This window comes from Silene latifolia, unplaced genomic scaffold, assembly GCF_048544455.1.
Source record: "Silene latifolia isolate original U9 population unplaced genomic scaffold, ASM4854445v1 scaffold_79, whole genome shotgun sequence".
Classification (NCBI taxonomy): Eukaryota; Viridiplantae; Streptophyta; class Magnoliopsida; order Caryophyllales; family Caryophyllaceae; genus Silene; species Silene latifolia.
In genome coordinates, this window is record NW_027413701.1 from 51,083 (window position 1) to 66,055 (window position 14,973).

Sequence of the window (14,973 nt, forward strand, 5' to 3'; positions counted from 1 at the left end):
CTTTTCAATTTTAACATGTGATATAAAAGAATAAAATATACTCCCTCCTATTCTCTATTTTCTTCCCTATTTTCTAAAACGGATTATTCAGGTTTTCTTCCCCTTTCCTTTTTTGGAAACTTTTAATCTTATTTTATTCATTCCTCTCTCCTATCACCAAACCCCACCCAACTCACAATTCCTTATTTAATTCATAATTATTCATTTCTCTCTCCTATCACCAAACCCCACCCAACTCACAATTCCTTATTTTATTCATTCCTCTCTCCTATCACCAAACCCCACCCAATTCACAATTCATATTTTATTCTCTTCCTTAAATATTGTGCCCCATCCAAAGGGGAAGAAAAAGAAGAATAGGAGGGAGTAATAAAGTTTGTAAAATATCTAGATATTTCTCTTTACGGGTTATTTCCTTTGAAATAGGTTTAGTAAAAATTATACGGGTGAAGTTATTATTAAGTCGGACTCCAATTGAACTATTTTATTCTTATTCTAGGGTACCTATACTAGGCTACTACGCCTTTCGAATTTTAGACGTTAATATATCCCTTCGGGTGAGGGATATATTTAATTGTGCTTAGTCATTTTAAGTTTTTTTTGTTCAGTTAAAGTTATATTTTGAGTCGGGTCATTAGGCCCGGGTCAACAAAGCTCGAGTAATATTTGGAACGGGTAGGGTCAATTCAGGTTTCAAGGCACATCCACGGGTTGTAAGTCCGTGTCAATTTTGGGTAATGAGTCATGCTTTTCGAATCGGGTTGATTTTGCGATATGTAGTTGGGAATACTAGAAAGTAGAAACGATAGAATCCAACGAACTCGAGAGAGTCCACGTATCTATGCCCGTAAAGTCGGCAACTAAACCCGACCCCCCAAAAAAGCCCAATTAATCAACGCCACAAAACCAAAAAAAACGGCCACTAATAGACAGCATCAACAAATACTCACAAAACCCTAAATAACACACAATCAACCAAGTCTCCCAACCAATCTCAACCCTTGATTCCAAAGCTCAACCCTTAATCCAACAGTCCAAACCCTATTAGAACATTCTAGAACCGAAACACCTCTTCCAAACAATATAAAACCCCCTCGTCGCCTCAATTACTCCTCCTCCACTCCTTCTCTTTCTAATCTCTCTCCCAATACGCTGTCGTTTTAGTAGAGCTTATTCAGATCTACAATATCAACAATGGCGGGCAAAGGAGAAGGACCAGCTATTGGTATCGATCTAGGTACAACTTACTCGTGTGTCGGAGTATGGCAACACGATCGTGTTGAGATTATCGCCAATGATCAGGGTAACAGGACTACCCCGTCTTACGTCGCTTTCACCGATACCGAAAGGTTGATCGGTGATGCCGCTAAGAATCAGGTCGCCATGAACCCTATCAACACTGTTTTCGGTTAGTCCTCCTTTTTTCTCTCGTTACCTTTTTATTATTTTGAGCTTAGATCTGGTTAACTTGGATTTAGATTTATGTATACTTTAGAGAAATATTCAGATTCAATCCAGCTGTTATTTAGGTTAAAGTCTGTTTTTAATCAGATCTGACTTTTTTTATTGAATTGTTTTGTTGTTTTGTGAAAGAATTTGTTGTACATGAAGTAGTTAGATTTAATTATATATACTGATTGTGATTATTGTTCTTATAACATGATGTATCCCAATTGAAAGGATTTGTTTTATTTATAATTATTGTACATGAAATAGTTAGATTTAGTTTTGTAATTATTATGATCTTAGATTTATTAATTTTATCAGGTAAAACAGCATGGTATATAGTAGTTGGAATCATCTGATTTATTACATTGTGTGTTTGCTTTCGTCAAAGTTTGATGCTGATTACCTGATTTAGCGACGATATTCTGAGATTTTGTTGGTTAATTTCTGTTTACTCGAAACATGATGTTCGTTTTAATCATTGGTCATGTGATGAAATCAAATAAACTAATTTTATTGATGTTGTTTTATCTTTCGTTGATGATTTAGATTTGTTGTTTCATCACCTAGAAAGACAGTTGTGTTATTTAATTTATTGTTGCGATCGGCTATTTAAATTTCTTAGATTTATTCTTCTTAGCCTCTGTAAATTGTGTTTCTTTGGATTAATTTACTCAAAGCTATGTCTGAGTGAATTTGTAAGATATTCTATTGAGCTTGTTGAATTTAGATCTCTTGATTATTATTCCCGCTATTCCATTCATTTGTTTACCTTTGATAAAGTTACCCTTCCCAAAGATCAGGATAGGTAAAACAAATTTTTGAGATGGAGCTAGTAATAAATATAACATTGTTTGGTTGTATAAAGCGTTCTTTGTTAGCTCATGTTTGGTTGTACCAAGTTATCTTTGTTTAGCTCATGTTTGAGATATTAGGCTGTCTGATTCCATGAAATATGTTAAATACTTTCACACTTTTTTGATTTGAATCTGTTTCCATTTTAGGCAAGTTTAGCCGTATTGATGTAGTCTTCTAGTAGCTCATGCTTGTGTATTTTCGTGACAGATGCAAAGAGGTTGATCGGTAGGAGATTCAGCGATGCTTCAGTTCAGGATGACATGAAGCACTGGCCATTCAAGGTTACCCCCGGACCAGGTGACAAGCCCATGATTGTTGTTAACTACAAGGGTGAGGACAAGCAGTTTGCTGCTGAGGAGATCTCCTCCATGGTTCTCATTAAGATGAAGGAGATTGCTGAGGCTTTCCTTGGTAACACTGTTAAGAACGCTGTTGTTACTGTCCCAGCTTACTTCAACGACTCCCAGCGTCAAGCCACAAAGGACGCTGGAGTCATTGCTGGAATTAATGTTTTGAGAATCATCAATGAGCCCACCGCTGCTGCTATTGCCTACGGTCTTGACAAGAAGGCTACCAGCACTGGTGAGAAGAATGTATTGATCTTCGATCTTGGAGGTGGTACCTTTGATGTCTCATTGTTGACTATTGAGGAGGGTATTTTCGAAGTTAAGGCCACTGCTGGTGATACTCATCTTGGTGGAGAAGATTTTGACAACAGAATGGTTAACCACTTTGTGCAAGAGTTCAAGAGGAAGAACAAGAAGGATATCAGTGGAAACCCAAGGGCTTTGAGGAGATTGAGGACAGCCTGTGAGAGAGCGAAGAGGACTCTTTCATCCACTGCTCAGACTACCATTGAGATTGACTCTCTCTACGAGGGTGTTGATTTCTACACCACCATCACCCGTGCCCGTTTCGAGGAATTGAACATGGATTTGTTCAGGAAGTGTATGGAGCCAGTTGAGAAGTGTTTGAGGGATGCTAAGATGGACAAGAGCACCGTCCACGATGTTGTTCTTGTTGGTGGTTCCACCAGAATTCCCAAGGTCCAGCAACTATTGCAGGACTTTTTCAATGGTAAGGAGCTCTGCAAGAGCATCAACCCTGATGAGGCTGTTGCTTATGGTGCTGCTGTCCAGGCTGCTATCTTGAGTGGTGAGGGTAATGAGAAGGTGCAAGATCTTCTTCTTCTTGATGTCACTCCCTTGTCTCTTGGTTTGGAGACAGCTGGAGGTGTCATGACTGTGTTGATCCCAAGGAACACCACCATCCCCACCAAGAAGGAACAAGTCTTCTCTACCTATTCCGACAACCAGCCTGGTGTGTTGATCCAGGTTTATGAGGGTGAAAGGACCAGAACCCGTGACAACAACTTGCTCGGTAAATTTGAGCTCTCTGGCATTCCTCCTGCACCAAGAGGTGTACCTCAGATCACTGTCTGCTTTGACATTGATGCCAACGGTATCCTAAATGTCTCGGCTGAGGACAAGACTACCGGCCAAAAGAACAAGATCACCATCACAAATGACAAGGGTAGATTATCAAAGGAAGAGATTGAGAAGATGGTTCAAGAGGCCGAGAAGTACAAGTCTGAGGATGAGGAGCACAAGAAGAAGGTGGAGTCAAAGAATGCCTTGGAGAATTATGCCTACAACATGAGGAACACTGTCAGGGATGAGAAGATTGCTGGAAAGCTCGCAGAGGATGACAAGAAAAAGATTGATGATGCCATCGACCAAACCATCTCATGGTTGGACAGCAACCAGCTAGCTGAGGCTGATGAGTTTGATGACAAGATGAAGGAGCTTGAGAGCATCTGCAACCCCATCATTGCCAAGATGTACCAGGGTGCCGGTGGTGAGGCAGGTGCTCCCATGGATGATGACATCCCAGCTGGTTCAGGAGGTGCTGGTCCCAAGATTGAGGAGGTCGATTAAGTTTTTTACTGATCGACTTGGAGAAGTTTGTTTTTTTATTTTTCTAAGACAATTATTATGCTGCTGGTTTTTTTTGAACAATGTTGGATATTCTCTGGGGTTTAACCCCAGATTAAGTTTGCCCCACTATTTTTCTTGCAGTTGAGCTCGTTGGAGCTCAATTGCTCCCTATTTCCTTCTATCATTTTGGTAATTTTGATAACAATGCTATAAATGTAGTAGATCTTTTCGTTATTCCTTGTGCCTCTAATTGTTTCATTGTAGCTGGGGAGTAAACGCATATTAGTTAAGATAAAACTTAACTTCGTCTTCTGTTAGATGCGAAAACCCAAAGATAAAACTTTAACTTCCTTCTGTTAAATGCGGTTTTGGTTTAATTACACCAACGATCCTGGTGGTGTTTCGGCCTAAATTACAGGATGAGTTTCTCGACTGGGGTTTTAAATTTAAAATTTAGGAGTCTCAAGAGTAGGAGGCTAGGAGCGTTACATAATTAGAGTACAAACTACAGACTACAATGAAGCACGGCTAATGAGCAAACTTACACGAATCAGTTTAATGTACAAATTGGAGCTATGACAGAGAGAAAAAAACAACGGGCAGTCAACATATATATATATACATGAAACATTTGATTAATTTAAATTTGTCTGTCATACATATAACATATAATCGGAAGTGTATAAAGTAGGTACAGTTTATTTTGAATGCCTTTCGACTTGTGATAACCGAACTTTGGACAATATTCGTCGTGAGAAATAATACAATACCAGTCTAAATTTTGTATAAAATAAGAGGTGCACCATATTGAGGCACTAGACCCACGAGTGGTACAGGGGAATGAACATAAGATGGAGAAAGTTGGAAGGAAAAGCGTTGAAGAATTCTGGCTAAGGCAAGCTTAGCCTCCATTAGTGCAAAGTTTTGTCCAATACATATTCTAGGGCCGCCACCAAAAGGTAAAAATGATCCTTGGACATTGCTAGCACTTGCTACTCCCTTTGAAAATCTTGATGGATTGAATTCATTTGCATCACTACCCCAAATTTCTTCATCTCTATGTATAAGAATTGTTGGAATATTCACCTCCATTTCGCGTAATAGAGAAAAATTCTTTAATTTGCTATCCTTCGCAATGACCCGAGAAAGACCGGGGACTGGAGGGTAGAACCTTAGTGTTTCATGGAGTATCATGGTCACCTACATGTGATCAGAAATATGACAACTCATTAAGAAAAACGTTATATTATCAGTGTAAGACTTGAGATTTGTTTGAGGGTTAAAACTTAAATTTTGTTATTTATGGAGTTACTTAGTCAATAACATGTATAGAATAATGGAATCGTGTACAAAAATGAACGATGTTAAAATTGACTAATACAGAAGTATGTGAAAAATAACTTACCACTTTAAGAGAAGTAAGACCCTCAAAATCAGGAATCTTGTCTTTTCCAAAGTGTTGCAAAACCTCCTCTCGTGCTTTACTTTGCCAATCTTGATGTTGGGTTAACAACACCAACGTCCAAGTTAACAAAGATGCGGTTGTATCCTTACCCGCCAAGAGAAATAAGCGACACTCCGCAATAAGTTCCTGCATGGTAAGTCCAACTCCATGCTCTTCTATATCCTTTTCGTTCGACTCTAACATTATACTTAGCAAGTCATCTTTTGATGCATTCTCCCCTTCTTTAATACCCCTTTTCCTACTATCTACCATCTCCTTCGCTAATCCTCGAGTTTGTTCATCTATTTTCTTTACCTTTCGTTTTGTCATAGTAGGAACGTACCTATAATACATATTACAAAGTTAGAATAGCTAATTATGTATATATTCGTCTTTGCAAAGTAGTTTTGAAAAGTACTATATAAGATACGAGCATATAACATTGATATTCGAATTGTTTAGAAGAAACAATAACATTAAATTTATACAAAGATTTAAATAATCCTAATGGTAGTGTATTATTTTCTAGCATATTATTGTAAGAAAACACATAGTATGACTAAATGGCATTGCTTGTCATTGAAGGTGAATAAAGTTAATCAAAACATGCTTAAATAATTAATATATTTTCAAAATTATCCACTAAGGCTCGTCTTTTCATAAGACTTTTTGATAATTAAGATATTGTCATGCCTTTTTTTCCTCAAAAAAATTAGTGGTTATTTTTAGTTTTGTTCAATAATTATCTGAATAATTGTTTTGGTTGACATCGAAAATAAATGGTTTATTTTCGCTTCTATAAATTAATTTCTTCTTTATTAGAAGTAACATGCACAAAACATACCTCCAACCGGGTATATAATTATAGATGGATTTCATCAACTCAAACTTGAGACATAAACTTGTATGTTCAAGCTCAAATAACTTCTTTCCTTCTTCATAAGAGCTACCGAAAGCTGTTCTTGTAATTACATCACCGGCCATATCGGTCAAAGAAGTATACACATCCATCTCAATCGTCCCTTTTGAATCTCGCATTTCTTCCCATTTACGTAACATTGCGTCCACACTTACGTTCATCAAAGGCAACATATTCTGCAATAATCATAATCACCATTGTTCATCCTAACTCGATCCAAAACAATTTCTAAATTATTGAGGAAACTAAATTCCAACTCTCAACTACTCTTACTTCATAGTCCATACCATCTATATTTTTCTTCCTCTTTATTCTCAAAACACCATTGTTCATCCTAACTCGATCCATAATGATACTTGACAAACGTGTCAATTTGGTCGGGTTATTTTTGAGTTTAACATCGAATCGGGTTATAGGTCAATTCGAGTTCAGGTTATTCTCGGATCAGTTATTATCAAGTCAATTTACGAAGTATTCTACGTAAAAAATAAAGGATCATTGGTTTTTTTTGACAATAGGATCATTGGTTTTGATGTTTCATAAATTATAAATTGTCTTATGTGTCTTTTATTTACATGACACGGATTCTTTTTACTTGAGAATGACTTAGAATGTGGGGTAAATTTTGATTTACATTTTACTACACGCATAATTGAATTCCTTTTTCAATTTTTATATGGTATACGTGAATTTGCAACATTTATATAATAATGAAACTTATACTACGTGTTAGATTTATCACAAGATTAAAAAATCAATCAGTGTCCCACCCACGAAACTTGGTCTAAAATATATTTTTTGTGGTAGTAAACTACAAACGTCATAGATTGAATTAAATATAAAAACATTAAATATGCATGTAACGACATAATTTACTAGGTGGCCTATAGTTTTCATGTCTAACATGATAACGTGCTAAATACTTTTGAGGTTGAGTAAATCTTGATTCACGTTATTATTATTTTTTATTTACCTTATTAGTTCACCTTTTATTACACTATCATAAAGATATATTCCGTAATAAACTTCGTCTCAGGTAAAACTGTAGACCATAAGTAAATTGGTCCCTCGAGCTATAGGTCTATTATTCAGAAAATATTTTACTGTCATGTATCATAAATCAATCTATGACAGTGAGAGAATATATGTTTTTTCAAATTTTTTTCGTATTTGAGTTACTTAGAAACTAAATTTATATTCATTTTAATAGTTTTATTGTGTGGCTTAATTTGAGTCGTCTTTTACAATAATTGCGGTTTTCTTAGAAGGAGCCCTTTCAGCATTAGGAAATGTATTGTGGCCTTTCTTCTAATAAAATAGTGTTCAGAAAATAATTGATAACAAATAACCGGGACGGTAATAAGATAATGATAAGTGGTGTAGAATATCATATGATTCACATATTTGGATGGCCGCATGCAGTCAAAACAGTTGTTACACGTAGTCAAGTATACAAAGCACTAGACAGAGACTCTAAAGAACCTCTCTCTAAAACTCCTTTCTCTAAAACTCACAATTAAATCCCTCAAAAAACCCCCCAAAACCCTATTCTACTTGGCTCCGCCTCCGCCCCCTCCTTCTACCACCCCATGCTAGCCCTTTCTAACGCCGGTGATTAGGCCTCCCTGAGGTCGATCTCCGGCGATTCATCTCTAAACCACCAATAATTTTCGTTTTAAATCACTTTTAGCCCACCTGTTGCTTCTTTCTTTGTTTTTTTTTGTGGGCTTCTCTTGATTTGGTTCTTTATTGGTGGTTGAGAGTTGAATGAGAGGGCTAGTCGTTGGCTTTGGTGGTAGTGACGGTTGGATCGGCGGTGGCGGTTCCTTTTCGTTTCATGTGGGTTTAATCTCCCAATATGGGTTTCCTGTTGGAGAGTTTTATCCCCACTTATGGTGGATTTGCTCCCACATTATGTGGGTTTAATCTCCCAATATGGGAGTCGTAGATCTAAGCGGAAGATCGACGCGGTCAAGGTTTCTCTTATGGTGTTGGAACTGATGTCGGTGCGTCGGATACAAGAGGTTAGATCAGAAAAAAACTCATCTTTCTCAAAACTCCAACAGATCCAAAGATCCCCTCGCGGAAGGCTGTAGAAACAGCGGTATAGAGGGCATGCGGAAGCGTCTTATATTCTAATTAGAGATCTTTGTTTCGTGAAAGATGGTTTTTATTTGATTTCAACGATATTGTATTTCGTCTTGTTTGACGTCTGTTGTAGATGCTGTGTGGCTTTTGATTAATGAAATCGATCTCCCCCCCCCCCCCCCAAAAAAAAAAGCTAAGTTAGTAGTACCTAAATTGTTTAAACCGCTAACATGAAAAATGACCTGACCCAAAATACGCCATACCTTAATGACTTGATAACTTAACATTCGAAAATGATCCAATTCGAAATAATCCAACCGACTCAACTCACAATAAATAACATACTCAAAATAACCGATTCAAACTTAGGCCCTGTTTGGCAAATAGCAAACAGCAAACAACAAACATCAAACAGCAGAAGTAGATTTATGATAACGGATAACGTTAACAGATTTCAGTAGTAGGTTTGACTATCAAACAAATCAGCAGAATTAGAAAAGGGTGTTTGGTAATTAGCAGATTTTAAAATAATTAGAATGGTTTCATGGATAAAGTGAACATGCTAATGCAATATGGTGTTATTAGCAGCATATTCAAAAACAGTATATTCCGACCAATATGCTATCAGAATACGCTATTTACCAAACACATAAAAATAGTAAGTTGCTTGGTCAAACTAATTAATCTAATTTTGCTCAATATGTTGTTTATCAAATAGGTCCTTAATCTAATTAATCCATTTGCCACCTATAAACACAAGTCACAAGACACTAATTCATCTATTCCCCAACAATGATTAACGTACATAAAATCTAGCAGCTTTGGCAAGAGGATGGAGATGGATTGGAAGGAGAAGTAGCTCAATGGAGTTTGATGGTTTGTAAAATTCCCAATCTGATTTTGTTGTTAATTTGGGGATTGTTGTCTGAGAATAGGTTTTGTTCTGAGATTGGGCTCTGTTTATTGGGCTCTGTTTTTGCTTTGTTTGCGCCTCTCTTGTATAAGGGACCGATATTAGGTTCTGTTTGGTAAAACTAACTGAAAAGGCAGCTGAAAACTGAAAAACTAACTGAAACCTGAAAAGGTAACTGATAAGGTAGCTGAAAATTAGGAACTGATAAGGTAGCTAATTATATAAAAAAAGTGTTTGGCAAACTAACTTAAAAGGTAACTGATTTTGATGAATTGACGTAAAAGGATATGATAACTATTTAATAGTATAAATTTAAGGGGTAAAAACGGAAAATCAAAACAAATCAGGTACCTGAAATCTCAAATGCTACTCTAAGTACCATTTCATTTCAAGTAGTTTATTTGGTTAAATAAGCTACTTGCCAAACGCTTACAAAAAAATAAAATACCTGAAATTTTAGTCAAATAAGCTACTTTGACCAAATCAGAACCTGAAATGCCTTGCCAAACGGAGCCTTAGTCTCGTGTGGATTAGGCATTGCTTTGGGCTATGTATGCTTACGATTTCTTTTGATGCACGTATATACTTACATTTTATTAAAAAAAAAAAGGTAATGAAAGCCTTTAAAGTTCTTAATCAAAATCTCTAATTTTTCATTTTTTTGTTTTGTTCTATGTTACTTTATTACTAATTACCCTCATAAAATTTAGGGATATTCTACGGTGTACCCTTGTGGTTTTCGGTTTTCCATGTTGTACCCCTCTTTTTTTTTTATATTCTTTGGTGTACCCCTAAACTCTATACATTAGTCTATACCATGACCTTATTTATTGGCTTTGCTAACTTATTTTCTTAAATGACCTATTAAATCGTCTATTTATCATTCCAATTACTCGATTACCTATTTATTTACTTATTAGTTCGCCGAATTACTCATTACCCCAAGAAATAATATACGAAACAAACTAAAAGTTCAAAAAAATCTCCATTATCATGTCATGAATCATAACAGATGTTTTTAATACTAGTTGGTGCTTATTAAAAGTGATTTGTGATGTTTCTCATATAGAATGGTGATACAACATTAATAAGTCAGAATAAATGTCAAACTACGGTCGTTTGATAGTGATAAAGTTAATGCAGAGTTAAACGAGGTTATGATGGAGAAATAAGTAAGAAGTTTAAGGGTACAATGTAGAATTAAAAAAAAGGAGGGGTATTACATAGAAAACCGAAAAACTCAGGGGTACACCGTAGAATATCCCTAAAATTTATGTTTAATAGTTTAACTTTAGGGGTTTTTTTGTTAGAATGTACCTAATATTTAGGTCATTTTATACGCAGGTAACTACCATTTTTTTTTTTTTTGCCCAAAAGTATCTAAAGTTTATATGTCATTTGTTAACAGATACCAATTAATGTTTTACGTCAAAAAAAAGTTAATTTTGGGGTTGGACTTGACGGAAAATGTGCTTTATTTTATCCTCTCCTTAAATCCCTTTCTTTAAGTGATTTAATCACATAATTTAAATCTAGTGATAAGAGTTGATAGTTAAATATCTCATGAGAATATGTTGTCAATCTTACCATATTAAGGTTATTAACATGTACCCTTAGGGCACATTTTTGAAAACCCATATAAGATATTATAGGTGGAGAGGAGGAAAAATAGTTAAATTATGTGATTAATTAGTCTAAAAGAAAGTGATTAAGGACAGAGTAAAATAAATCACATTTTCCCACCAAGTCAAACCCAAAGTCAACTTTTTTTTTTGAGGAAAACGTTCGTTGATAGTTGTTAACAAATGAAATATAAACTTCCAAGTACTTTTGAACAAAAAAAAAAAAATAATGTTAGGTATTTGCTGCAAACTGACCGATATGTTAGATACTCTCTGACAAAAAAACCCGTAGCTTAAGATTTCGATGCTAACCTCGACAATTATACCTAATTTCTAAGAATGGAATGTGTTGTTGTTAATTGTTATGCCCTTATTATTATTTTTTTGTTTTTGGTACAAATATGCCCTTATTATTTAGTATACCTTTAGTTTGTCCATATGGAAGGCAGGGTTAATTATTCTTCTAACTCTTGCCCAATCTTCACCATCACGCAACACTAGACCAAAACCTGAACGTGTTCCTGGAGGTTGCTTGCAAAACACGTCATGCTTGGTGAATATTTCCCTGATAAGTTCCGGCTTCATTATGTTGACTTTAGGTTTCCTCCCGTACCACACAAACGAATTCATTCCTACGTGCGTAAAAATAAATAATTGTTCAACAATCCAATATCATATCAATTAAGTCTCCCTTAAGACGGACATTTTTCGTCTTAAGCTTAAACCGGAGTAAATTTGACTTATTTACAATAAAATGTAACAATTTTTTGATAAAAAATTGGTAGAATAATTTTTTAAGTTGTAATATTTTATCATTAAAATGATAACATTTTCCCGTTTACAATATTGACTAAAACTGCCCGTTTACGATGGGAATTTGCGTTCATTATTTCACATATACTTAGGTCAATGCATATGAGGATTATCACATGCTAAGGAAAGTACAAAATTATTGATAATATTTTGTCTAACGAGTCGGACACTTATTCGCATTACAATAAAGGGGATCAAATTTGCATATGAGACCTATTATCCACAATGCCTCCGTCTTAACTAATAGACTAAGACATTTTCAATGTATTAAAAGAATTTCTACGTACGACACGATGCTAGAAGCGCATCACTCTAAGAAAACAATGAAAATTAATAATAAAACGTAAATAAAACGGAGGGATACGCACCATGTAAATCAACCATTTTTTGAGCAAACGGCGCGAGACGAGACATAAGGTCATGTGACAATGGCGACATAGGCTTGGAGAGTGCGGATTGTGTCATCTGGTTGATTTCGACTAAATCGCCATTGATCGGACGGTATGAGTTTCCTCCAAACCCTTGTTTTCTTAAGAAATGTTCCAACTTTTTTGGTCTTAGCCATAGAGAATAAATGAAATGCCATGCCACAAATGTTATGGCTATCACAAAGAGCGTTGAGAAAACTAACATAAACTCCATAACCTTCTTTTCTTGATGAAAAATGGTACTGTATTTATTGACTACTTATTGTTGCATGATAGGATAGATTTAATATTAATTCTTATAGGTTGATGGGCCACTTCGATGCCATTTCTCTTAATTAATCATACGATTTAAAAATAATTATCATGACTTTGATGTGTTTGGTTTGATTCCATACGTTTGATTAAAATACCTTTCAGTTATATTAAACAAACATATAGAATCAAGCCGAACGGAGTAAGTAATAATAGAAGGGCCAACATTTGGTAATTGTTAATAGGAAATAAATATAATTGTTGGACCTCAACGATCACCTTAAGGTTTTGGTTGAAATAATTGTTCATCTATCATGGTATCAGAGCACTAGAGCAGTGTGACAGAAGGCCATGACGGGTTCAAAACCTGGCAGCCACCAATAACTCACAAAGTGAAATTTCAGTATATGGTTTGGAGAGCCTGTGCACTAACCACTCTTCAAGCCCAATGAACATTCGAGTGAGGGGCGTAATAAAAAATAAATATAATTATTGGACCTCAACCATCACTTTAATTTTAGTTAAGATGGTTCATCTATCAATTATTTCGGTAAGCAATTAATTATAATTAAACTTAATTAGCATGCCACACGCATTGTTTGTTTAAGTTATCCTTAGCTTGCTCATGACAAAATCAACTGTAATAATGAGCTGTGATAAAAACTGTCTCTACTTTTGTCCTATTTGATTTTAGTAATGAATGAGTGAGTTAGTTAATTAATGTGAATTTTGAATAGTAATTTATTGTATATATATATGTAAATAACTAAATATAAGGTAAGACATGAATATGTAATTGTTAGCGCTCAATTTATAGTAATAAGAGTGTACTCATTTTATTATCTTACTAGGTTTGGTGCCCGGCTAAGTCCGGACTACTTTTATTTATCATTTAAATTTTATTTTTTTTACAAAATAAGATTCGCTAAATTTGGGTTAACACATACATTTACAATTTATATCTTCAAATTATGATGAGATATAAAATTAATCAACAACTTATGAGACACGTTCACCACTCCCGCTGTTAATATTATCACTTTCACTACATCCCCTGTTAATATATTACATTCACTACTTCTTCGGTTACAGTTATTTCTTTAACTACTCCTACTCTTTTTACGGTTAACCTGTTAGTTTTGTCAAATTCATATATTTAAATAAATTAATATTTTCCTAATATCGAATTGTTAGTCAATTTTTCATACCCTCACCCTTGTTTCTATTGTTATTTTCATTACATGTGTTGTGACCAGGGGCGGACCCACCTGGTAGCAGGGGTGGCGTCCGCTACCCCAAATAGAAAAAAATTGGTTAAGTGAATCGATTTTTGGTACCCCAAATATTGCTGAATAGTGGATAAATACATATTAGCGCATCAAATATACAACAAATGTCATGTGGTTCAGTGGTAAATGCTTTTTTTTCTCACCAATGGTCCTGGGTTCGATTCCTATGAATTGCATATTCCCTCTTTTTTATTTTTTTGCCCTCTCGCTCTCCGTAAATACATTTAAGTAAATGTTTATGTGAAGTGTCAATGGGTAAAATATCTAAAGTTAATGCATTGATGCTTTAGGTATCACATTTTTATGTTTTTGAATCTTATTGTAGAGAGTTTATTTTTTGTATTACTTTATAGAGGAAGTATAAAAAATTCTACATATATAAAACGAAAGTAATAGAAATTCGCTAAATTGCAAGATAAAAAATTTAGGCGATGAATTAGAAAAAAAAAAAAAACTAATAAATCCTAAATTAGTAATAAATATAACATGAATTGATTATTTTAGTTGGAAAGTAACAAAATTTTAAGTTATTATGTAAGTGGTCATTGTACTCATTATACATATTGTGAATTAGATTAAAGAGGTTACGTACTGTATATTTTTCTTGATCCTAAAATTTATTGATATATATGGGCTAAATGTTTTTTTTGCTACCCCAGATTTTAAGTCCTGAGTCCGTCCCTGGTTGTGACGAGTATTACTTTTACTTCTTCCGCTGTCATTATTTTTTCTTTCACTACTCCCGCATTTATTATTGTTAATTTCATTATTCCCGTTGTTGCTAATATTGTTGGAGCTTGTGTCCTCCACAAATTAGTGTGATAACATTTGTAAATCTCTTACAGGTTCACAAGGGTATACTTCGTATTTTATCAGTTGATTAACGATTACCTAATAACGGTTGACTTGCTAGAAAGTTTGACGTTATTATCATACAGATGGCGGTGATCAACTGGTCCCTAAA

At 34.9% G+C, this 14,973-nt stretch overlaps 2 protein-coding genes across 2 annotated transcripts; one reads left to right on the forward strand and one right to left on the reverse strand.

Annotated features, from left to right (window-relative positions):
- Positions 1-926: 926 nt before the first annotated feature.
- LOC141640373 (heat shock cognate 70 kDa protein 2-like) lies at positions 927-4,475 on the forward strand. The gene is made up of 2 exons (XM_074449178.1): positions 927-1,408; positions 2,512-4,475. The coding sequence occupies exons 1-2, from the start codon at positions 1,195-1,197 to the stop codon at positions 4,239-4,241; spliced, it is 1,944 nt and encodes a 647-aa protein (XP_074305279.1). The 5' UTR covers positions 927-1,194; the 3' UTR covers positions 4,242-4,475.
- A 383-nt stretch (positions 4,476-4,858) lies between these two features.
- LOC141640374 (cytochrome P450 CYP72A219-like) lies at positions 4,859-12,691 on the reverse strand. Its single transcript, XM_074449179.1, has 5 exons — positions 12,409-12,691; positions 11,651-11,859; positions 6,530-6,780; positions 5,647-6,028; positions 4,859-5,441 (listed from the first exon to the last, which is right to left on the reverse strand). Exons 1-5 carry the CDS (start codon positions 12,680-12,682, stop codon positions 5,016-5,018), a joined length of 1,542 nt encoding a protein of 513 aa, XP_074305280.1. The 5' UTR covers positions 12,683-12,691; the 3' UTR covers positions 4,859-5,015.
- Positions 12,692-14,973: the final 2,282 nt, after the last annotated feature.

Excerpts from the sequence above, each read along its gene's own strand:
- LOC141640374 (XM_074449179.1), bottom strand. The coding sequence starts at position 12,682 with ATGGAGTTTATGTTAGTTTTCTCAACGCTCTTTGTGATAGCCATAACA. Across the intron at positions 11,860-12,408 it reads AAAAATGGTTGATTTACATG|GAATGAATTCGTTTGTGTGG; the intron begins GTGCGTATCCCT and ends TTACGCACGTAG. Across the intron at positions 6,029-6,529 it reads AATTATATACCCGGTTGGAG|GTACGTTCCTACTATGACAA; the intron begins GTATGTTTTGTG and ends TATGTATTATAG.
- LOC141640373 (XM_074449178.1), top strand. The coding sequence starts at position 1,195 with ATGGCGGGCAAAGGAGAAGGACCAGCTATTGGTATCGATCTAGGTACA. Across the intron at positions 1,409-2,511 it reads CCCTATCAACACTGTTTTCG|ATGCAAAGAGGTTGATCGGT; the intron begins GTTAGTCCTCCT and ends TTTTCGTGACAG.